We start from the raw sequence: 25,343 nt of genomic DNA on the forward strand, positions 1-25,343 counted from the left end.
TCAGAAATAAGCTTCATGCAAATTTTTCCACAGATTTTTCAGTTTGGGGTTTCGAAGATCTCAGGGACACTGGGCTTAGGCTATAAACTTTCACATTTTTAGAAAGCAGTCTTTTTCACTCTCACTCAAGTACAGGCCAAACCTCACCTCCAAACTTCTGCTCTTCCACGTGAATTACAAAGCACAAAACCCCAGCTGCTGCCGAGGTACAACACGACCTTGTGTTTCCTCACTAAAATTCAGTGTTACAGCAAGAGCCGGATGCCACATCAGCTGGATAGAGATGAATTTTTATCATGGAATCAAAGAATGGTTTGGGCAGGATGAGAACCTTAAAGCCCACCCAGCTCCACCCCCCTGCCATGGGCAGGGACACCTCCCACCAGCCCAGGTTGCCCAAAGCCCCATCCAGCCTGGCCTTGAGCACCTCCAGGGATGGGGCATCCACAGCTTCTCTGGGCAGCCTGTGCCAGGGCCTCACCGCCCTCTGAGGGAAGAATTTATTCCTAATATTGAATCTAAACCTCCCCTCCTTTAGTTTAAAGCCATTCCCCCTTGTCCTATCACCGCACCCCCTGACAAAGAGTCCCTCCCCAGCTTTCCTGTAGCCCCCTTTAGGTACTGGCAGGCCGCTGTAAGGTCTCCCCAGAGCCTTCTCTTCTCCAGGCTGAACAACCCCAACTCCCTCAGCCTGTCTTCACAGGAGAGGTGCTCCAGCCCCTTATCATCCTTGTGGCCCTCCCCTGGACCTACTCCAACAGCTCCATGTCCTCATGCTGGGGCCCCAGAGCTCAACGCAGGGCTGCAGGAGGGCTCTCACAGCTTTTCAGGTGAAGAACAACTACAAGCAGGCCATGAAAGGGGAAGCCCCCAAGGCAACTTGGCCCCAAACGCCCAAGGCCACAAGCCACCAGCCCAGCTCCCGCTGCCCGCCATGTCCCGAACAAGGCAGCGCGGTGCCACCATGCCCCAGCCCTTACCTGGTCACCCCGTACTCCGGGGGCGGCTGGTACCGGACAACCGCCACCTCCGTCCGGGCGGGCTGGGGGGCCACATAGGAAGCCTTGAGGACGTCCTGCGCTCCCGCTGGGTGCTGCTCACCGTAGAAGAGCCCGTGCTCGGGCACCTTGCTGCCAGGGGACGCCGCCACCGCCGCCGCCTTGGCTTTGTAGGGGTACTCGGGCGGCGGGCCCCGCGGGTCCATGCCCTTGCTGGGTGCCGGGGCCGCCTTCAGCCCCTTGCTGCCCGCCGGGGCCGGCGGGTGCTGCTTGGCCCCGTTCCTCTCCAGCGAGAGCTGCATGATCCTCTCGCTCAGCGAGCGCACGTGGCCCTGCTTCAGCTCCTTCAGCGCGTCGTCCTTATGCGCCTGCCCGCTGCCGGCCCGGCTCACCGTCGGCCTCCCCTCTGTCCTGGACTTCTGGCCGGAGGTGCCGGCGACATAAAATCCCGGCCCCGTCGGCGGCTGTCCCCGGAAAAACTGGGACTGGGCCTTGGCTTCCTCGTAGGTGGGGAGCTCTTCGCTGCTGTGCGGGGGCTGCGCGGCCCGGGGCTGCTTCTCCATCGCAGCACCGTCCCCCTGGTGCTCCTGCCCCTGCGGTTCCTGCCGCGCCGACGGCTGGACCATTTGTGGGTCCTCTGGCGCGAGGTTTTCTGTGGAAGAGAGAGTGCTGGCAGTGCTGTTGGAGGGGCCGGCGCTGCCCGTCGCTTGGTGCTGTATGGCCAGCAGGTTCATGTTCTCGCTGGGGTTGCCATACCTCAGCTGCTCCTGGATCAGGCGCTGCAGGACCGTGCCGGCTGCCACCTCCTCCGAGCCTCGCATCTCCACCTCTGAGCTCCGGAGGAAGTTTGGAGGGTGCAAGGTGCAGAGGGCTTCCTCGGCTAGGTGGGGAGAGAGAGGCAGCGGTTAGCCCTGCGCCAGCCCGGGGGTTTGCTCAAAGATTGGGGTGCACACCTCAGTTTTGGCTGCCTGGAACCAGCGCCATGTTCTTCACAGGGAGGCCTGGCACCCCTCCGCCCCTCCAAAGCCCCATGGCTGTCATCCTCACCCCCCACCCCAGCCCATCCTTCCTTCTGTGTGCAGTGACCCCCAAGAAACACACACTCGTCCCTTCAACACCCTCCTTGTGCCCCACACCAACACCAGTCAATGGAGGGACAGGTGGACCCATACCGACCCCAGTCAATGGAGGCATGGGAAAACGTGACCTTTTCTAAGGTCTGGGTAAACGAACTGGGTAAACCCCTCCCTGGAGATGCCTTGCACAGATTAGAGGCAGCCTCCGTGGCAATACCAAATCAGACGACACATTTTTGACAGCTGAAGTTCGGTGAGATGAATCCCCTCGCAAGTGCACTGCATGCCACAAGAAAATGTAACGCAGAACGTGTCACATAAAAACCTCTAAAATTATACTGAAAATAAAAGGGCTCAGAGAGTGTAATTAAAAAGGAATCTGTGCTCTGGCATCTTGTCTTAAAACTGCAATTTCCCCTCTGGCCAATAACGCTATTTCTATGTGAGTCAATACTAACTTTTGTAATTTTGCTGGGTGAGTACAAAGACGACGTTAAGGTCACGGATGTAATATCAGCGTTTTAAATATCACAGAACAAACTACCGTAGCAGAGACTGCTGAAGTAAAGCAGAGGAAATGGTGTAATTTTTTCACCCAGTCTCCCAGGCTGCATTTGCATGGGATAAGGTGTTACCGGTGCTGTACCAAAGCTGCACAGCTTGGGGGTTGGCGTCAAATACTGAAACAGGCTCCAGCTCCCTTTTCCAGCTCACCCCTGCTTGCTACGTGTAGCAGCACGGGCACCACAAGCCACAGAAAGTGAAATATGCAGTGAAGTTTGCCTTTGTAGTGAAGAAGTAAAGCATCTAAAAACATAATCCTTCCTTCCCGGAGCCCACCATCCCAAGGATGTGTAAAGATCTGTATGAGGGCTGCCTGCACCCAAAGGGGTGCTCCTGAAAGATAGACCCTGGTGTAGGCAAAAACGAAAATAAGCCCTCAGCTCTGCACACAGTCCTCCCGATTTCCTAGGCAAGAAGGAGGTGCTGTTCTGAGTTCAGTTTTTGAGGTCATTCTTGGCAACTTTTTTTCTCTATCCTGCTGTTTCCAATTCTCAAAGGAGTTCTTCAGCAGTACTTGCATTTGTTTTTCTGGCATTCGAAAGTAGTTAAAAAGCAAAACTTTCTCCTGAGGTCTGGTATTTCCCTGAGGTTTCATCAGTTATTGCACATGCTGTGGGATAACTTATATACAATCCGGATGCCAGAGGGGAAGAGAAGCCTTTGACTCTTAACTGTGAGAATAGGTCATTTCCACTAACATATTTTTTTTTTGTGGCAAAAGCTTAAACATGATTGTGGGGCTTGAGAGGGAGAGAAGATTCCCAGGCTGTTCCACTCCATGCCTGCTCTGCAAGATATACTTCTCCTCTGCTTTCCCTGGGACAACATTACCTGCCCGTCAGCCTGACTGGCTGGGGTGGCAGCCTGGCCACCAGGTTTCTGAGGGTCTGCCAGCTCCCTGGGCCAGTGCTGGAGCCAACAAGAAGCAGATATGTGCACAGATAGCTGCACAACAGCCAAGCATCCACCTGCATTATATGCCCCCGCAGCTACAGCAAACTCCTACTGCTGTATGTGCACTATCACAGCGCACAGAAGTCTTGCCATAATGGACATTTCTTCAGACTTGCAATAAAAACCTCCCTTATGTGAGAGAAAGCTCGCAGTCTAGTTATTAGACTAGGAGTGAGGGAAGTGGATAAAGCCAACGCCACACGCTCAAGACAGCTCTTTATCATACACCACGAGGATTTTCTCTCCTGTGCTAGTCACCCGTCGGCATTCTTGTATTCAGGAGATGCACTTTAGGAGTCTATTTTTGAGGTCCGAAAGGACTGAGCACCGTGTGCCTTATACAGGATACCAGCAATCCTGCTCCCTCAGCAAAAAGCTACGGACCTCAGTGCAGCTGTTCAGAGAAGAGCATCCGCGTCCAGAAGGACGAGCAGAAACGGTGCATCCTCCACAAGCACGGGTGACAAACGATGGTGGGTTCTGACACTCGTGTCAAAGGCAACTCTCCTTTGACCGTGCTGGGGATGAGGAGCTGGGCTTTCACCTCTGTAAATATTACTGCAAACAGTCCGAGCTGTTTGGTTTATGCTCAGGGAAAAGCCTGGATGTAACTGCGATGGGTTCCTGTGGAAGAGTGGCCACCCACTTACCAGCTTTCTCTTTAGCGCTGATGGCTTCAGCTGTTAGCGGAGAAACTTCATGCCTGCCAGCGAACAACTGGTGGTCCTGGTAAAGAAAGCCAGCGTCTTCCAGTAGCTGGCCTGGGGTGGTAGGCTTGTAACAAACAGCTGTGGAGCCTGCGAGGAAGAAAGATGGGTTGTCAGTAAATAAACCACTTGCATGACAAAGTATAAAGCCACGATTAATGACAGAAGCCCCCCAAAAATCATCTTGAGCCTTGTTAGGTGCCTGAGAAGCCCTGCTGGGCTCACCCAGCCAACCATCTCTGCTGTCCTCACCACCACATCAGCTCTGAGCAATGAGTGGCAGCTGCCAAGTCATCAGTGCTATTTTGTGCACCAGCACAGCCTGGTTTCCAGTCCAGGACCAAAGCAAGGCTGACCAAGCCTGGCTCATAATAGCCAACAGATTTACAAGATGTTCACAGAGGTTGTGGAGTCTCCTCCTTGGAGATCTTCTAAAACCACCTGGATGTGGTCCTGGGCACCCTGCTCTGGGTGTCCCTGCTTGAGCAGGGGCTGGACCAGATGGACCCAGAGGTCCCTTCCAACCCTTCTGTGGCTCTCTGAACAGCAACAAGCTCACAAACGAGGCACAGCCCCAGGACACGAAGCCAAGACCCAGCATAAAACCAAAAGAGGGAGTGGGTAAGGAGGAGGACAGACGGAGAGGTGAGGACCCAGCCACGCGTTCAACAGGGCCACAGTCTGAAAGGCTTAACCGCAAAATCTGCTCACGTCTAACAGCTCAGTAAGACAGAAAATTACCGAGACATAAAATATGGCCAACGCTATCAAGGGAGTTCATGAATCACTTGGACCAGATGTTCTTAATACGGTAGAGAGAGGATGTAGCTGGAGAGCCCCCGGACATGTCCGGCAGGAGCCGTGCTCCCCAGCTCAGGCATCCCACGGTCAGGGGAGGCTGGATCAGTCCCGCAGCACCAGGCTCTCTGGACGCGCACTGAGGCTCATCCTAAATCTGCTCTGAGGGCGCCTTTTTCTAGCAGTGTTTGTTTTAACAAGCTCACGCAAAATGCCTCGTGGCCGTGTTAAGGTGGGAATGGCATTGGCTTCTTCCCCTTCCGACTCCTTTCTCCGAGCGCTGCCTCATCTTCCCAAAGAGAAGGCTCGTTGAGGTCCAGACCTTGGAGGTGAGCATCTCATCCCCCAGCGGGGATGCAGCCAAATCCCTCTCCACACCACCACTGGTTGCCAAACATTTGGGGCTAAGAGACGGCGATCGACCTCCAGCACTGCTGAGGGATGTGCTTGGGCAGGAGGTGAAGGGTTCGTGGTGGCACCAGCAGGGCGTCCACCCATCCCGGCAGGGCATCTGTCCATCCTGGCAGGGTAGGAAGCCCACGAGCACGGGGACAATCTTGCAGAAGAAGCTCACACATTTTTACGTCCAATTCATCGCTGACTCCACACCCCTGCACGGACCAGGGTAGCAGGAGGAGGCAGGATCTAGCCCATCGTCATTGCAGGCATGAAGACGCAGAAATTATTTTCCTCTGAGCGCCGAGGAGAGGAAATGGGCATTTCTGCGAAATGTTAATGAATTCAGCACTTCACCATTTATATTATGCACGAATCTGCACGGCGGTTAGCTATATTTAGAGAGCAAGGAGGGAAGATTGCTCACTTGAGTAGATACGAGGCAAATAAGTTTGTCAAAATTAGCACGGGAGACAGCTCCAGCACAAATGCTGATACAGATACAGACAAAAAAAAAAATCTCAGGACCCAGTTTCCAACACTACCTCCATAATCGGGCGCAGACCATCACCACAGACACCCTTCACTGCTCCTGCACACACACACACGGCCCTGGCCTGGAATTGGGGATTCTGCCTGAAACAGAAGAGTTACGAGTCCAGGCTTGGTTTGCGAATAAAAGCTGGACTGGGATAAAACAAAATCTGCACACCCAAGGAAGAAAAATGGTCTCGAGCATTGCAAGCAACCTCAACCACCAGCTAGGCTTCACCACTCACCGAACAAAGCCTAAAAGAAAGAAACTGCTACTAAAATTTTACTTTCTTTCATTTGCCTCCTGCATTTTGAGCCAGCAGACACCCTGGGGTAGCACCTTCAAATCTTCCTGGGTGCAAAAAAGCAAATAAAGACTTGGTTTTCTGTAACAGCAGAAGAAATTCTCACCTGACTGCTCTAGTCTCTGGGGGTTGTACCCACGGCAAAGGACACAGGAGGAGAAGCAAGTGAGATGGTTTTACTGGGGATTACAGCAAAAGGTGAGGAGGGAGATGAGAAGCAGCTCACCCAGGGAATCCGGTGCCCACAGGTGAAGGATTTAGAGACCGAGCAACATCGGACGCTTGCTGGGACACCTTGGTTAGCAGCACAGGCTCCTTCTGTCATAAGGGAGAGCTTCATCCTCAGCGGGGGACTGAGCCCTCCAAACAGGGAGGAGATGCTCCCCAGCTAAGACCCTGGTCTTGGGCATTGCCCAGAAGTTACATTTTTTGGACCAGATCCCCTTCCAGCACAGCTCATGCTGCACCGAGGCACTGCTCCGAGCCTCTCTCCCCCACGAGACCTCAGTCTGGCCAATTGCACTGGCCACCATTCACCAAAAGTATTATAAAGTTAACACCTTAAATTAAAGATAAAACTGAGGGAGCTGCATTGCACTACTGAAAGGCACACTTTTATGGAAACCCCTTTGTTCAGCCAGCCAAAACCTTCCCACGTAACAGCTCCGCTCCCTAACAATGTGAACGCCCACCATCCATAAGCATAAAACTTTAGGACAAAAATAAAAACCCAGCTGCAAGTCCATGGCACATGCTGCCACATCACCGGGCACCACGGGACCATCGCCCCTCCCAGGACGCATCCCCAGGGAAGGGCTTTAACCCGGAGGATGCAGAGCGGTGCACAGACGTCACCCTTCCAGCTGCCATATAGCTGCTACCTCTGAGGCACTACCACGTTCCTGGGCTGGGTCAGTCCTCGCTGGATTCACCCTTCGTTACCGATTCTGCCCTGTCTGAGTGCCTGCCCGGCACCCGTTCGTGCGTTTCCCTGGTTTAAGCTGAGCACACGTCACGCCGCGTTATCCCGGAGCCTCACCACGCAGCCGTGCAATTCATTTGAAGATTCCCAACTATTTCGGTGAATCACTCGCTGAGATTAACACCAGGGACTCGGCAAGGACCCACAGATGGAGGAGCGATGCTTGAATATTTCCCGTTTCTGATGTGGTTTCGGTCTGGTTTTGAGTGGGAGCTGAACCAAAACCCCATAGGAAGTGCGGGGCCGCGACATTACAGGAAAGCCACGTCTGTAGAGCAACGCCAACATCTCCCAGCAGCACATTTCCTCCTCAGACCGTATCTGGAGTGGGCGGTGTTCCTTCAGCCCACTTACACGTCTTCACCAAAACATCCCAAAACTGACAGAACAAAAACGACAGCGTTTCAAAGCCCCCACCTGTCCTGTCTCGCAGCCGAGCCAGCAGGGAACATAAATACCTTATTCCACCTTCAAAATGCTTCCTCCGTGGAAGTATCCCAGGCCACCGAGAAAGGAAGAGAATTACCCAAGGGCTCTCCTGCCCAAAAAGAGCTCCATGAGCCCCCCCAGCATAGGTACCGTCATTTCCCTCGCCAAAAATTGCATCATCCAAGTGAGCACCGAACGACAAAGGCTAATAAGAAAAGGAGATGGGGGCGTCCAAACCCCATCGCTGCCGAGGAATCGGGCGAAAATACCCAAATTTAAGGGCAGCTAAGGCGGAACGCTCTCCATTTCGCTTCAGCCCGACGCGCCGATTTTCATCTACGTTTCCCCTTGGCAAAAAAAACACAAAGCGACCCGACGCCGAGCTCGGCGCAAAGCAGAGCAGCCACCCTTGGAAAGCAGCTCCCGGAGCTGGCAGAGGATCACATGGATGCTGGGAAGCGCGGGGCCAAGCCTCCCTGCCCGGCGGATGCCCGCAGATCAGGTGCACGGGCGTGCAGGGGCACACGGGCGGCGGCAGAGCTTTCATCTCGCGGGGATAGGATTTTTATGAAATTTTAATCATTCACAGGTTGTTGGTTTTTTTTTTTTTTTCCCCTCCTCCCCATCTTCCCAGGCTCGCACGCTGCGGAGGAGCGGGATGCACGGGGGGTGTTGTAACAGCAGCGGGATGTTATCGCACCTGCACAGGCAGGCGGGGCGAGGAGACACGCTTTCATGTGGCTTCGGCACGGTTTGCAGAAAAATACATGCCTCTATTCATTATAAGCTACGAATTTGCCTCTAAGGCTGCGGCACCGATCTGCAGTACCGCCTGGATTTATAACGAGGGCTCAAGGAATCGAATCAATAATTGAAATTTCTGCTTTGATCCAGGCGCCGTGATTACGACTTCTGTCAGCGTCGCCGTTCGGAGATAAAAGGTGAGGCGGTGTTCAGAGCTGGAGGCAGGGAGGGAAGAAGCTGTCGAGGAGTGAAGTACAAAGGCTGGCACGGAGCTGGTGAATCAGAGCAGCGCTTGTACTGGAGACATTTCACTGCTCTGTCAATTCTCCTTCCCAAGGCATGAAAAAAGCCTTTCATCCGAGAGAGAAGTCATCATGCAAATTCTCAGGGAATGAAAACGCCTTTTTTTTTTCCCTTTAGCAGAAAATAATATAATCGTGCACCAACCAGCCACAACATATCGACAAAGCATCAGCAAAGCCGGAGTTTAAGCTACGGTCAACTTTGCTGTACTTACTGCCTTTAAAAGCGATCACATTGCAGACAGGCGCTGGCACGGTCGGTTTCACGGGATATTTAAGCCCTTCCATTAATTAAACAGAAGTGAAACGGGACCTCGGACTGCACAGACACTGCGGGTCATTAAGTCCGGTTCCTCGGTACTTCAAGCAACCACGTTATAAAGCTCCCCTCTCGCTCCGCTTGAACGGCACCTTAAAAAGCAGAGGTTTTTATTTTTTGCCCCGTTCCTCCCATTTGGAGGCTGTTTAGGGTCCCGTTCCTCTGCTACACACACAAACCCCTCTCGTTTCCCGCTCGCGGCCCCGCCATCGCTCTTTATCCACGTATTTTTTCGCCAGTGGTGTCCTTTAGGTTAAATAGCTTTCTCCCTGAGTCATTCCCACAAACTCGCAAGCGTACAAAGGAGTCTGGGATACGGGCAGAACAAAAATAGTACAAAGACCGTACAGTGCTCTTGAACGGAAAATGCAGGCATTGAGCTCTATCTTATGCATCTTCATATTTCTCGAGCTTTTCCTTTTTTAAACGCAGCCAGCCCGCCGGACACCAGGCACTTCGTCTGATCCACGTTAAGAGCCGCTCGTGATAACCCAGCCCTGAGCATAATGCAAGGGCTCTGCTTATCTCAGACGGCACGTCTCAGGGAAAAAGACATGAAGCCTTCTTCCCACCCGAATATACATTGAAGTTACGAGCCTCCCATTATTAAATCATCACGCGCAATTTATATTCGGCCGCTTTTGAGAGGCAGAAGCGCAGTAAAGCCGTTACCCGCAGAAGCGCTAACAAGATAATTGCCTCCCGCTCCTGCTCCCGAACGGCTGAGCTCAGATTTACAGCGGGGAAAATCGCTCTAGCGGCCCGCTGCGAGCAGCCTGCGGCTCCAAAAAGGTTCAGAAACGGCCCCAAACCCACAGATGCTGCAGGCAGGGGAAGACGTACCCACTACGGGACACCCAAATGCCCTGCTCGGCCCCGGGACCTGCTGCCTACCCCGAGCAGCGCACACCCGGGTGTCTCCAGCCACCTCGGGGGACCCCAGGGCCATCCCCAGATCCAGCAGGGATTTCCCCTAAATATACCAAACTAAAGCACGTTTACACCAAAAACAGCTAGCCCCAAGAATTGTTCTGTTATTTCATGCCAGGCTCTGCTTTCCCGAAACGCAGCATCCCACTGCTTCTGCTCTCACGTGCACCGGGACACGTCTGGAGGGACTTCGCTCGGCTGTTCCCCAGCTTTACGCCCCGAAAATTCACTGCTGAATCCCACCTGCTGAAAAAGCCACATAAAACACCAGAAAAAGAGATACACTTTCTAAACGCCTAAAGTTTCAATAAAAACAGCTTCCTTCATGATTTTTTAATAGAAGAAGGTGACGTTGTTCTTCTTATTAGCATTATTTTGTATTTCTATTTCTGATGAATGAAGGCTGTTCTATTTTAAAATTCAGGACATAAATGGGAACCAGACCACATCCACCCCAAAGCTGCCAAAAAGACGCTGCTGTACGAAACCAAAAATCCTCCTGGGATTTTCCCAAATCCGCAAAATATTCCCCAGCACCGAAGTTTCCACTGGGACTACTCCACAAGCAGCCAGTCGCTGGGTGAGAACGTGAGCGCTCAGCCCTCCTCTTCACGGTTTCCAGTCTGGTGGGGCCACGAAAGGCACGCTCCCCCACCTCACCCCAAAAAACACTGCCCCTAAAGCCAGCCCGCTGCTGGAAACACCCTCAGCCTCGTCCCCCCTGGGCTATCGGATCCCGGGGGCACAGCAGAGCCCTCCCCGGCGAGGCCGAAGCTCCGCGGCTTTCCGAAATCAGGGTGGGTTTGTCCGGCCAGCAGCGAGGGAAGAAACGGTTTTAAACGAGCGAATTTGGAAGCACGGGGGTGGAGTAAAACAGCCGAAGCTTCTGCAGGGGAAACCTGTGCTTCGATCCGGTTTCGCACCGCTTTGCTGCAGCCGCTGCGGACCTGGCGGAGAGGCAGGGATCAGCACCGAGACGCGCATCCGCCGGGTAAATGCCACGCGGTCGCCTCCGGGACGAGCAGCACGGGCGCTGCCCCGAGCTCCTCCGCAGCATCTCAGCAGTCATTTGTGGGTACGAACGAGAAATAAGTTAGAGCAATCCCGAATTCCGCCACCCTCGGGGGGCCTCGGAGGGGCAGCACCTGCGGCCAGGAGGTCGAAGCTGTCCTCTCTCGGTGCTTCCCGAGGGGAAAAGCGAAGCCTGGGGCACATCCCTCCCCCTCCATTCACCACCCTAACACACTGCACCACGCCGGCATCACCCCCGCGCCAAAGCCTCGCCGGTTTCTGCCCTTTCTCCCCTTTTACAGCCTCGCTCCCGTTTCCCCGGCAGGACGGGGACGGGATGCTTTTCTGTCCGAAACATCCTCTTGCCGGCCCCGAGGACTGGATCCCTTTTAGAGATTTTAGAGCCCAGTGAGCAGAAAGTCGTTCGGAGGCATTTCCCAGCGACCGGAGAGAGAGAGATGCGCATACATCCACGGACATACACATATGGGAACGGCACCCTGGAAAAACAAGGGGACACCCCGATTCCAAAGCCACTCCTCTCTCAGAAAGCTGTCTCGGCTTATTTTTGAAGGCGAAAAATATCAAAGAAAAAATAATATGTATATATACACAGATACGTATACAAATATCAAAGCAGAAAGCCCCGAGCTGGCTGGACGCAGCCCGAGGCCCCGCGGACGCCCCGGCGCAGCTCTGGGTCCCCGCAGGCGCGTGGCAGCCCCTCCGCACAGCCCCAGGAAAACGAAAAAGAATAAAAATAAACAAAAAAAAAAAAAAAACACCACCGAACACCACTTTTTTTTTTTTTCCATCACAAGAGGAAAACGAGCGAGCGGCGACCTTCCTGGATGTAAAACCACGGAGCACAAAACCTGGCGGGAGGACTGCGATGGGGGGGGGGGGTGTAACTTGCCGTGGGGTTTGGGGTTTTTTTGGGGGTTTAACTCCTCTTTCAATGCATTTTGCGCTCGGACACGAGTTTCTCCCTGCTCTCCCTGCGGGGGTAGGGGGGGTGAAATCTCAACCCCCCCCCCCGGTGCAGCACCAGGAGAAGCCGCGGCAGGCCCCGGGTCCGAGCCGCAGCGAAGCCCCGTCTGCAGCCAGAACCTGCCCCCCCCCCCGCGCTCCTCCTTCAAAATCCCCCCAAAAAAATCACTTTTTGGGGCCGCCCCCGTTTTTTGGGGCCGCCCCCGTCCCCTCTCCCCGCTCCTCTCCCGGTTTTCGGTGCCGAGCGGGGAAAACTCCCCCGGGTGCCCCGGGGAAGGAGCGGGGGGGACACGGCCCCGGGCTGGGTGAAGGCGGCCCCGAGCCCACGGGGGGGGCGGGGGGGGGTCCCCACGACAACCGAGGGGGTCCCACGGTCACGGGGGAGGTTCCCACGACCACGGGGGGGGTCCCCACGGTCACGGAGAGGTCTCCACTGTCACCGGAGCGGTCCCCACGACCACCGGGGAGATCCCCACGGTCACGGGGGGGGGATCCCACGGACACGGGGGGGTTCCCACGGACACGGGGGGGTTCCCACGGACACGGGGGGGTTCCCACGGACACGGGGGGGTGTCCCCACGATTACGGGCGCGTTCCCACGGTCACGGCGGGGTCCCCACGGTCACCGGGACCCCGGAGGAGGGCCGTTTCCCACCGGATCCCCCCCCCCCGGGACGGAGATCCCACCCCCCCTTCCTTGCCCGCTCCCCGCGCTCCCCCCCCCCGGGCATATCCCCGGGAGCATCCCGCCGCGGTTCCGGCCGTGCGCCGCCGCTGCCCCGCACACGTGGCCGCGGGCAACCCCCCCCCTCCGTTCGCGGGGAGCTGCGGGCGGACGGACACACGGACACGGACACGGACACGGACACGGACACGGACACGGACACGGCCGGACGGGGCCGCCCCCCCCCCGCCGCTTACCTCCGGCTCCGCGCCCCGCCGCCCCCGGCAGCCCCGCGGCCATCCGCGCCCCGCCGCTCCCCGCCGCGATCCGCCCGGGGCCGCGGGGCGGGGCGGGGCGGGGCGGGGCGGGGCGGGGGGCGGGGCCTGGCGGTGTGGGCGGGGCTTTGGCCGCGTGGGCGTGGCCGAGCCTTTTGTGGGCGGCGGGGGAGGGTTGTGGGCGTGGTCTGCGTCGGTGGGCGTGGTTAGTGGGGGGCGGGGTTAGTGGGTGGGGCGTGGTTAGTGGGAGGGGGCGTGGTCAGTGGGGAGGGGGCGGGGTTAGTGGGGAGGGGGCGTGGTTAGAGGGTAGGGGGCGTGGTTAGTGGGGAGGGGGCGTGGCCAGCCTCGGGGGGCGGGGCTGGCGGGGGCCGGGGCAGCCCCGGGCCGCTGGGGGAGGCTCCGGGGCTGGGCCCCGTCCCAGGGGCCTGTAGAGGCACGGGCAGTGCCCGTAGGGCCACGCGGAGCCCCAGAGCCGTGGGTTAAGCCGAGGCAGCCTCCCTTAGTCCCTACCGCAGCCTGCCCAGCCTCTAGGACACCCTTGCCACCTCCTAAGGCATCCTCCCCATCCCCTAAAGCATCCTCCCCATCCCCTAAGGCAGCCTCTCTGTCTCCTAAGGCATCCTGCCTATCCATAGGATATTGTCCCCATCCCCTAAGATATCCCTCCCCATCCCTAGGGCATCCTCCCCATCCCTAGCATATCCTTCCCATCCCCTAGGGCATCCTCCCAAGCTCCTAGGGCCCCAGTCCCTAAGACATCCTCCCCATCCCCTAAGACATTCTTCCCATCCCTAGGGCAACCTCCCCATCCCCTAGGACACCCCTCCACCTCCTAAGGCATCCTCCCCATCCACAGGACATCTTCCCCATCCCCTAGGACATCCTACCCATCCCCTAGGGCCTCATTCCCTAGGGCATCCTCTCCATCCCCTAAGACATCCTCCCCATCCATAGGATATCGTCCCCATCCCCTAAGACATCCTCCCCATCCCCTAGAGCCCCATCCCTAGAGCATCTTCCCCATCCCCTAGGGCACCCCTCCACCTCCTAAGGCAACCTCCCCATCCATAGGACATCTCCCCCATCCCCTAGGGCCACATCCCCTAGGATATCCTCCCCATCCCCTAGGGTCTCATCCCCTAGGGCATCCTTCCCATCCCCTAGGGCATCCTCCCCACCCCCTAAGACATCCTTCCCATCCCCTAAGGCATCCTCCCCATCCCTAGGGCACCACCCCCAGCCCCTAGAGCTCCATACTCCAGGGTATCCTCCCCATCCCCTAAGACATCCTCCCCATCTCCTAGGGCCCCATCCCCTAGGACACCCTCCCCATCCCCTAAGACATCCTCCCGACCCCTAGGGCATCCTCCAGCTTCACCCCGAAGCCCTGAGCACGGGGTTACAAACACAGCCCCTTCCCCTTGCTGCCCACCTGCTGCATCGCCCAGTTGCATGCGTGCAGGGCGCTTCACGCCAGCCCCAGGATTTATGGGACCAGCTCTGTGGCGAGAGGAAATTGGCCAGCTGGGGTTTCTCTGTGCCTCAGGACGCCGGCCCCACAGGACGCGTTTCCATCTCGGCGGGGCTGAATCACCAACGCACCGCGGCACCGCTCCCCGGGGGCTGGCACAGCCCGGCGCTCCCCTCCTCGGCACATCCGACCCTCGCACGGAGCCGTGCGGGGGCAGGCGGGGCTGAGCAGCCCCTCTGCACCCTTTTCCCGGTGATGCCCCATGAGACGGACCTCTTTTGGGGTGCTGGGCACCGCCAGCATGCTGCTTGGGTTCCTGCATCCCGTTGTCCCAGGCGCTTGCAGCCGGGCGAGCCGTGTGGCGCGAGCGTGGCCGCCCTTCTGCTGGCACTCCTCTCTCCTCGATCTTCATACACGGACACGAGGTTCAGGCCCCAGAGGGACTGATGGCGGGCTCTGCTTCCAAAATACTGCGCTGAAGGGGGAAATTTGGGTAGAAACGCAGCAAGAGCTGCTGTCCCTGCAGGATTCTCTGAAGCTTTGGAGCTGAAGCACCCACAGGAGCCGTCTGAGTTTTAGGGGCGCTGCCCTCCATGGTGCGGGGCTGGTTTGGGAACAAGCACGGCAGAGACCCGGGGCACCTCCCTGGGCAGCTGATACAGGCTGGGTTTGCACTTGAGCAGAACAGGGAATTGCAAATCCCCTCTGCTGTTCAAGGGGGAGGCAAGGAAAAGCATCGCATCCTTGGCACACATTTTAACTTCCTCGGGGAAAAATAAACAGACTTAGGGGAGCAGACTTGGATGAGAGAGGGACGCTCAGTTCCCTCACCTGCTGCGAATGCCCTGAGTATCTCACAGCAGATAATTTAGGTCCAAATTCAAGATTTTCAATGACTAAATCCTCTGTGAAATCAAGGCAAACCTTGACAATAGATTAATTAGACACCTTGATCCACTGGATGATAGGGTCTCTAGTATCCCCGGTTGTGCAGCGTCCTCTCCTACCTGCCCTGGCGAGGAATTCTGGCTTTGCTTACACACACTGGTGATCCATGAGCCCACCTGTCTATAAATGGAGGCAAAACTCATCAGCGATGATTTCAATGATAGAGGAACAAACGTATCGAGAAATGGGATTATCTGCCCTCTTGTCTCTCAGTAGTATAGCAAGGGCAGCACGAGTTGCGCCGCTGCATTTCCGAGGAAAGCAACCTGTTATTCTGCTTAGAAGTGTAATTTCTCTTTTTCCCTATATCCCTCATTTTCTGGAGCATGTTTCCAAGTGATTTTCAAAGACTTTTTCCTCTTTTAATTCCATTCTGATTCAATAAACCCAGAGCTGGGGACCTCTGCGCCGCTGTCACCCCCAGACCTGGGGCTGGACATCCCAAGCCCCAAGTGACCCAGGTGCGGATGCTTGTAACATTTCCACCCACCCACGTGCGCAAAGCGCACAGATTCCTAATGCCACAAGCAAACAAATGATTGTACCACCTGCCCCATCGGATGGAAACAGCCTCGCCTTTCCTCACCAGCCACAGCTCGTGTCGGCTCCTTTTGACCATCCTCACCTTCCCCCAAACACCCGTGAGCTCCGGGCAGAGGTGAGTCCCCTTGCAGCAGTTTCAAGCCCCGTCTGGCAGAGGAGTGGGAAGAAGCCAGCTACCAGGTGGGCCGGGAGCTCAGCTGCTGGGGCAGCCCCGGAGAAACGCACCCGGACAAATTAACAGCCACTGTAAGGTTTACGCAGCGACACCTGTGAATATTTGTCAGGTCCCCTCCGGTAAGTGCTTCACGGGCAGGGTTGTATCTGGAGGCAGCAGAAAGCGCTCTGCACATCTGTTTTTCCAGTTCTGCCAAAGAGCCTTTCATTTTTCCCCAATAACTTGACCTGCTCGGTTTCTGGCAGGCGTTGCGCAGCACAGCGCTGCTCCCTGGGCTCCCTCCAGCACGGGATGAGGTCAAGGCAACGAGGAAAAAGAAACAGCTGGATGGCTGCTCAGCACTGGGAACAAACAGCGCAGGGTCCGGGGCTTTTTTTTTTTTCTTCCTTCCCTTTTTGCTTATCCAGTGGGATTTCATTCCTGGATGTATTTATTCCCCTGGCACACTGCAGCACCGAAGCAGCGTTTCTTGCAGTCGGCGGCTGTGGGAGCCTCCTGCTCCTGCTGCTGGCCCTGCTACAGGTGCAGAGAGCACATCAGGATAACCACCGCTGCGTCCGTTTATCCAGCACGGGTCCTTGGGCTTTCCACTCATCCACACGAGCATTTTGATCCTGATTTCCCTGGGTGGGTTTCACACCCTGCCCTCCCGCCCTATTTTTCCATGTCAGCACGCTCCCGTTAGCCTGCCCAAGAGCCTGGGGCAGGGAGGGCTGGGGATCTCCCTTTTCGATCACATTTTTTCCTTTTTTTTTTCTCTGCCATTCAGGCAGACCATCTAAAAAGAGTGAGCAGAAACATTTCCAGTGGAGAAGGAAGGACGTGGAAAAGAAGGGGGGGATGAGGGAATGGAAGAGAAGGGAGGAGAGAAGGGAGCAAGCAAGGGAGAGAGACAGAAAAGCCATCTGCACATGTTCCTCCGTGGGGAAAGTTTCTCCCTCCCTGACCTCACTTTCTCCAAGGCCAGAAATTCCACCTCAGGCCTTGCCAAGGAGACAATGCAGGGCCACAGAGCGGGCGTGAAATGTTCTGGTTTCATCATTTGCAGAACAAAAGGAACACAACAGCCACAGCCTGATTCATATCTGCTGCAATCCAGCAGCCAGGCTGTGGGAGAGGAGAGGCAGGCGGGGAAAGGAAAAGAAGAGGAGGTGTGGGGTGGGGGTGGTTTTTACTCATGGTTAATCACCGTAGGCACACGAAGGACCGCCCCGGCTTACACTCACCTGGTGTCTTCTCTCTGACATGGCCACTAAGCAGACAACAGCAGGGAAAATATAAGGAAGAGGACAAACACATGTGCTGTTTCCTCTAGTACACAAACCCATTCTCCAGCAGTTCCTGCGCTGCGGGAACTTCCTGAGCCAGAGGCTGCAGCTACATCGTTGGGTTTGAGAGCCCTTCATGGACTTTTCTTCCATGATGTTTTCTAATCACTTTTTGAGCCCATTCATACTTTTGGCAAGCTGGACATCCTGTGGCAATGAGTTGCACAATGTAATTGTGCACTGTGTGAAGACATACTTCCTTTGGGTTGTTTTAGGGCTTTCCTTATTTACTCCTATGTCATTCATAACTCCCCTATGTCTACCGTATCCTCCTTCAAGCACCTCTTTTCCACCTCAGCAAGCTGTAATTTACCCAGTGTCTCCTTTCATGGAAGCTGCTCTGTCCCTTGGTCACCATTGCCTCCCTTGCCCTCTGCTTAGAATCACAGAATCACAGAATGGTTTGGGTTGGAAGGGACCTTAAAGCCCACCCAGCTCCACCCCCCTGCCATGGGCAGGGACACCTCCCACCAGACCAGGTTGCCCAAAGCCCCATCCAGCCTGGCCTTGAGCACCTCCAGGGATGGGGCATCAAAAGAGAAGCTCTGCCAGGGCTTCACCACCCTCTGAGGGAAGAATTTCCTCTTTATATCTAATCTAAATCGATCTTCTGTTACTCTAAAGCCATTCCCCCTTGTCCTATCACCGCACCCCCTGACAAAGAGTCCCTCCCCAGCTTTCCTGTAGCCCCCTTTAGGTACTGGCAGGCCGCTGTAAGGTCTCCCCGGAGCCTTCTCTTCTCCAGAGAAGCCCAGAAATGGGCTCGTAGCTCAAGGTACCATTGAGCCATGCCCTGGTTACTCAACAGCAGAGCAAGGAGGGGTTTCCAAAGGTTGGGTTGGGCATGACAAGCAGAGCCCAGTCCTTAAGAGGCAGAGAGAAAGAAGTGTTAGGAAGGGATTTTCCAGCCATTGTTCATTCTATTCTCGGAAACATGAGAATGATCAAAAGCTTTGCAAATGCACAGGAAAGGAGGATATGAGTAACAGCCAGCGCAGATTCAGCAAGAACAGAGCTGGTCAGACTAATTTAATCTTCTGTGATGAGGTGATAAACCTTGTAGATGAGGGGGGAATTGGTGATAGCATTTATATGGGCATATATGTAAGGATTTTAATACCGCATCATATGGTATCACTCTAAGCAAGAGAGAGAGAGAGGAACCTGGGCTAGAAGAAAGAATTAATAGCTGACACCACGACTGGTCAAAACCCTTCTCAGAGCTTAGTTACTAATGCCATGAGGCTACGCAAAAAGCCTCTCCTGAATCTGGTACTGATCAGCATTTCCAGGAATGATTCAGAATCCAAGCACAGCTTTTTATGTTTGCAGTTGACATCAGGCTGGGACAAACTGCCAGCAAGCTGGACACGGGACTGGAGTTCAAGGCAGGCTTGACAAGCAGGAAAAAAAAAGGATGTGAGTTGGTGATCTGCAGCTGGGTAGCGCCTGGAAGAGGAGAAGCTCCAGATGAAGTGGCAGTTCTGTGTGACCTGCAGCTCCCTTGCCAAGCACGAGCCAGGACCATGCTCTTGTGAGAAAGGAAGACCTTGAAAGAGATGTTGGCACTGCACTTCTCCCAGCCTGGCCCACAGAAGGGCTTTCTCCAGTCCTCCTGCCCTCTGACAGCCTCAGCCAGAGGGCTTCTTCCAGCTCAGGAAAGATGAGAAACATTTAGAGACAAAGGAGAGCAGGGAAAACCACTACAAGTCTAGAAAAAACATCCTGTGAGAGAAGGGATTTGGGTTATTTAATACAGCCAATGGAAGGATGTATTAAAGAAAGAACAACCTTCAAGCACAGAAGGCACAATGAAACAAAGAGAAAACGAGTAAACTCTTTCTGCTTGGTTTTGGCAGCACAACGCGTCATTGGCTTACGTTCCAGACATTTAATTAGATATCAAGAAAACTTGCAGCGTTTGGAGCAGGGAAGCACTGGAGCAGGCTCCCTGGGAAGGCTGCTGGAAGTTCTCAAGACAGGTTGCTCCACCATGCCTTGGCGGTTTTGTCTGTGAGTCTTGCCCTCGGGCAGAAGGGAGGCGTAGCTGACCCCTGCTCACACCTGCCTTTCTGTGACTTTTAGGACAGTGAGGCTTTGTTACCATATCGATGTTTTGTCTCAGGATGTCGTTATTAAAATGCTGCTTTATTCTCTGCTCCTCTACCGGGTGCCCCGTTTCACGAGGGCTGAGCACTGACCTGGAGCTGCCAAGCCCTGGTTCCACCACCACTTAAATGCAGCACACATCTGATGGGTGCTCTCGTCCTCTCCCCCCGCACCCCGTGGTTGCTCTTACCACCCCGCTGGCCTGGCAGAGGAGCTCATGCAGCTGTGCATGACTCAGGTCAGGAGGCTGATCCAGCTGAAAATTCACCAGCCAGGAGGGAGGCAAGAAGAGGGATCGGTTTTCCATTACTCGTCCTGCTATCTCACATGCTTTTGTCTGCTGTGTCTACCTCGGATGGAGCAATCACGTCTTGTGCTGTGCTTGGAAGGCAGAGTGGAAATGTAAGGTGATACGAGCGCTGCTTTCAATAATCTTTTCCAGACTGAGGGATGTCTGATAGCACTGGGCAGAGGGAGGTGGTGTCCGAGGAGCTTCTGCTGCCCCTCAGCTGGGAGCAGGGCTGGGCAGAGCCCCTGGGAGATGCTGACCAGCACGGCCAAGTGCCCCAGTAGGGAACAGCTCACCCTGGATGCCACACACTGCTTTGTTAACATGGGGGAGATGCCAGGAACCGGGCTTCCCTGCGCTCCATCCCTGATGCCTGCCCCATCCAGAGTCCTGCCCCTTGACCGAAGTCATCAAGAAAACAGAGATAAATCTTATTTTGCACATCGTAAAAATCTGCTTCTAAACTAAAACCAACCAAATCTTATGTTGAAGAGGGAGCTTGTCTTTGTCACAGACTATGTTTGCTCAGACTTGGAGGTTTTGCCAAGGCTAAGAGAAACAGGCACCTGTCCCTGTAGGAAGGCACCAGTCAAGGGAAAATTGAAGAGACGCAGAAGATCAAGAAGAAAAGGAGCTGGAGGAAGCTGTGTCAAAGAAAATGTGTTTTAAAGTAACTTCATTCGGTTTAAATCAGCTGGGCAGTGAATGAGGCAGCCAAGGGGAGGTTGTTGGCTCTATTCCCATTCCCTGTTAGACGTCCGTCTGGCCAAACGCGTGTCAAAGCAGTCTCTATCCTGACACCAAGTGGAGAGAGCTCACAAGAACTCCTTTAAAACGCAATCAAATGTATGAGACTGCCAGTGAGGAGAGCTGCTGGCCCAGCCGTCCCTTCTAGAGCCAGCGAGGCATCATGCAGTTCATGGGCATCTCTGGATTTACAGTATTTTTTTCAAGATCCTGGGTCTTAGCAGCAGTGGTTTACAGAAGAGGTGGATGCACATGATAAAAATCACCACTCTGGGCTCCTGCACTTTTACCATCCTACCCCAGTTTCTACCAGTTTCTTATGTATTGAGCAGCCCGACACATGCACACTGAGCACCCTTACTGGGGACAAGGAGGGTTTCAAGAGCAGTGGGGAAACCATTGCCTGTAAAGTGAAGAGGAGGGCTCCTTTCCATGAGCAAGAAGGGCTGGTGCTCTGCCATGCGGTGATGGAATCCATGGTCCCATTAAATGGTGCTGAGCCCGGCACCATCCCCAGCCACCACCATCTGCTCCATCTCTAGCCTTCCCCCATGTCCTCAGGAGGGACTGGTGCCTCCTTGATCTTCCCCCTTCCCTGAGTGCCAGACCTGCAGGGTTGGAGGTTGGGGGACCTCCTGCAGAAGTTCCCCACCCTGCACCTCCTCTCCTCACCCTTTCCGCTAATTCATCCTGAGAAATGCATCTTTCTTGACCATTGCCTTGGAATTAAGGGGAGATTGCTTTCCTCACCTCTACTTCTGGCTCCCAGGACTAAAAACAAAACCACAAAACCCAAAGCCAAACAAGGAAACAAAAACTCATCCTGTTGCAAGGCATCAGAAAGTCACAGAAGTGCCAGCCAAGGGTTGGACTTCCAACCCAGAGCCCAGCAGCACCCAAGCACTAGGAAGGCGGCAGCTCAGCTCCCAGAGAAGAAATTTTGCACAAATTTCACACAGAAAGGTGCTAAATGCCTCCAGCATCCATCCCTCTGGTGGACAGAGTTCAAAAGCAACACAAAAAAAGGCCCTGGTGGTGATGAATTTAAGCACTGGAAAACATTCAACGTCTGCCCTGAGTTTTAACAAAGTCATCTCCTAATCACTCTGCTGGGTACAGAGGAAAAAAAAAGAAAGAGGAAAACGTATTGCGTATGGACTTACCCAGCTGATCCCGAGCAAACAGGGCTGGTGCACCTTCAGAAATGTCATTGTCTGAGAGAAGAAGAAGAAATGGTCAGAAAGGTCAGCTCAAGAGGTAGGTGCAGAGAGCTTGGGTGAAAATGCCCGCTTTAAGCTCACTCTGCACGTGCCTTTCCCCCTTGGGGACAGACAGGTGATGGCACAAGCTGCCCAGGGGCTGTGCAGCCTCTGACCTTGCAGGTTGTTGAGACCCGGCAGGATACGGCCCTGAGCAGCCAGGTCAGACCCGCCAGATCCCGTCCATCACCCTACAACGCTCTGGCACTGCAGCGTGGGCAGGGGATGTGAGCTGCTTGCAGTTGCACAGCTCGATACAGGCAGGACTGAGAGATGACTGTTTTGGAAGTGGTGGAGGTTTATTTATTTTCCAGCACTTCATTCAATAACAAAGTGCTGCTGAAGTCCAGGAACTCAATGTAATTTTCAAAAAGAAAAAAAAATGCAGAGTTTTTTTTTTATTATTTTTATTTTACTTTATTTTATTTCATTTCTGGTTTAAAACACTTGCTCAATACCTTGGCCAGACTAAATAAAAAAAAAAAATTATAGTCTGGAAACTGTGGACTGCTGCTAGGGGGATCACAGAGGGTGTTTAAGACAGGCAGGTTCATGACATAATATAGCAGTCTATACCTATGTCATTGCTAAGAGATCTTTCCCCCCACTATAAAATGCTGTGAGATCAGTTAGAAAAGACTACTAGTTTAGAACAGCAATTGGCTGCATACAAAACTAAAGTCCAATGTTTCTTTAACTACTTTGTGTTTTTATAAGCTGTTGATGGCAGCAACTCTGCCCTCCTCTGCTTTACAGACCCAAGCGCGGTGGGATCCTGAATCCAAGAGAGATTTGGTTGCTTCAGCTATAAAACAATAACACAAACCATGCCCATGGCAAATAATAATAATAATAATAATACAAATAATGAAGCAGAGGTTGTTCTAAGGGGCAAAAAGCAGGGGCTGTGGCAAATCCCCCCATGCCCATCTCTTAGAGATGCCCCACACTGGCTGGCTTCAGAAGCAGCAGCTGTGCTGTTAAAAAGATGCTAACCAAGGGTGCTCAACTGGGAGGTTGTGCCAGGGCTGCTGTGTTCCTAAAGCATTAATTTCCTTATCTAATTCAGCTCTGGTGGAAATGGAGGTGATGCTGTCCCCAGCGAGGAACAGCTGGTGCTGGCCTGGGGTGATGGGGCCGGGCAGGAGCACACGGGGTTCCGTCTGCCACATGTTTGAATGGGAAATAAAAAGCAAATCCCAGCAGCTGGCTGGAAATTAAGTAGAGATTAATTGATGCAGGAAATTGGTCTGCTGGCTATTTCCCATTGCATCTTCCCCAAGTACTTTCCTGGCAATTTCTGGAGAGTCATGCACTTGGGCTGGGAGGTCTGGTGTCATGTTAAATTGGAATGAAACCTTAGGTGGTCCCGCACAGGGCAGCCCTCATCCCTCCTGTTGCTGCTGGGACAGTGTCCCTGAGCACCCATCCTAAATGTTTCCACACAAATATGGTTGAAGAGAGAATGGAATCTTTTACCATCTCTCTTCCTCACTCCTCCTCAACCATGGTCATCGTGGACAATTAGGGTGGTGACACCTACCATAAGTGCTGTACTAACTTACCAAAACTTTTTTATTTTTATTTTTATTTTTATTATTTTTATTTTTATTTTTTTTATTTTTATTTTTATTTTTATTTTTATTTTTATTTTTATTTTTATTTTTATTTTTATTTTTATTTTTATTTTTATTTTTATTTTTATTTTTATTTTTATTTTTATTTTTATTTTTATTTATTTATTTGGCAAAAGGCTATTCCAAGGAATGAAATCAAGCAACAGATTGAGCGTGTCGGTCAATCTGCCAGTCCCTGCAGTTTGGATCAGACCTTTCCCACCTTTACACTGAGCACTACTTGGGCTGGATATAGCCGCATGCAGCCCCTAGGACTACTGCAAGCACAGTGATGGGCAGCAGCACATCGGGAAGGCTCCCAGCATGGTCACCAGGCAGATTAAAAACTGCAGTGATGTCCTACCTCCTTTCACACTGGCGAAGGGATGGATCCCACCACGAGACAACCAGTTGGTTTCATCCAGCTTCCAGTTTTCACCAAGGTCCATCTCTGATCTGCAGCATCAAAGCTCTGCTTGTGATGCCTCCTGCAGCTCTCTCTGGGGAATAACCAGAAGACAACACTGAGTGCCTGTCCTGCTCCACACCACTGACAGCTGCTGAGGAGCTTCTCTCGGCAGAGGAAAATGTCTTGTCAACGTTTCAGGCAGAAAGGAAAAGATTAAAAATTTCATGATTCAAGGAAGAATATTGGACCAAGGGGTAGGTAGCTGCCTCTGCCAAACCTCAACTTATCATATTGACAAGTCTGTTGGCCGGGTCAAAAGGCCACTGATACTTCAACTATCTCCAATTTCTGCTAATGCTGAGAAGTTCCTAATCCCTTGCCATATTTCTGGGGATGGAGTTTTATTTCTGAGCAGGATGATGTACTGCGAGGGCATTGGGGTTCACAGCAAAAGGAGACAGCAGCTCACATTTTCCCTCCCAGACCCCTTGGACCTGTGCATCTGTGATGCACGGGGGACATTTCACCCATCTTCCTTTCCCTAAAGTAGGGTTATAGAATCACAGAATGGCTTGAGTTGGAAGGGACCTTAAAGATCATCTAATTCCACCCCCCTGCCATGGGCAGGGACACCTCCCACCAGCCCAGGTTGCCCAAAGCCCCATCCAGCCTGGCCTTGAGCACCTCCAGGGATGGGGCATCCACAGCTTCTCTGGGCAGCCTGGGCCAGGGCCTCACCACCCTCCTTATATCGAATCTAAATCTACCCTCTTGCAGTATAAAACTATTACCCCTTGCCCTGCTGTTATGGACTCTAGTAAAAAGTCTTTCTGTCCTTCTTATAAGCCCCCTTTATCATCACAATTTATAGGAATTAGTTGGAATTTGATGCCATCATGGACCTGAATTTAGGGTGCCTCTGGGAGGAGCAGGTAGCGATGGAGGGACACCATCACAGCAGCACCATTTCTTTAGGAAACAAGGCACAGGAAAAGAAGGATGTGCCCTTTCTCCGTGTCCTAGCACCACATGTACGGGCCCTGTCTCCATGGCCCAGTCCCACCACATGCATGGGCTCCGTCTCCCTGGCCTAGCACCACCACATGGGAGGGCCCTACCTCCATGGCCTAGCACCACATGTATGGGTCCTGTCTCCATGACCCAGCCCCACCGCCACATCTCCTGTGCACGGGTGAATCCCGGCCACCACCCCACCATGGGGAGATGCCACAGGAAGACGTGGCAGCCCCAGGTCGGCATGTCAGCCTGGCAAGCCAGCTGTGTCCCCGTCGGGGTGAATCATGGCTGCACCAGCGCTTCCCTGGCTGGACAGGCCTGTGAGAGGTCACTGCACCCGCTCCCTTGCCCAACACCTTCATTATATGGAATTAAATCCTTGTGCGGGTGCATTTGCTGAGCAGCACACAGAACAGGTCACTGCTGCGTGCAGACGGCGTGATGGTTTTTTTTG

At 53.8% G+C, this 25,343-nt stretch overlaps 1 protein-coding gene across 4 annotated transcripts in view; it reads right to left on the reverse strand.

Moving 5' to 3' along the window:
- AMOTL1 (angiomotin like 1) overlaps window positions 1-25,343 on the reverse strand; it is a 75,333-nt gene that overhangs the window by 45,532 nt on the left and 4,458 nt on the right. For 2 of the 4 annotated variants that reach the window (XM_083816232.1, XM_083816230.1), the window contains exons 2-5: window positions 23,828-23,963; window positions 21,752-21,802; window positions 4,243-4,389; window positions 981-1,878 (exon numbers count right to left, since the gene is read on the reverse strand). In XM_083816232.1, coding sequence (XP_083672358.1) covers window positions 981-1,878; window positions 4,243-4,389; window positions 21,752-21,802; window positions 23,828-23,912 — 1,181 coding nt within the window. In that variant the 5' untranslated portion in view covers window positions 23,913-23,963. Of the gene's footprint in view, window positions 1-980; window positions 1,879-4,242; window positions 4,390-12,960; window positions 13,088-21,751; window positions 21,803-23,827; window positions 23,964-25,343 lie in introns of those variants that run through there. The other 2 variants (XM_083816233.1, XM_083816231.1) reach the window with 2 other exon arrangements.

The sequence above is a fragment of the Anser anser genome (genome assembly GCF_964211835.1).
Source record: "Anser anser genome assembly, chromosome: 1".
NCBI lineage: Eukaryota > Metazoa > Chordata > Aves > Anseriformes > Anatidae > Anser > Anser anser.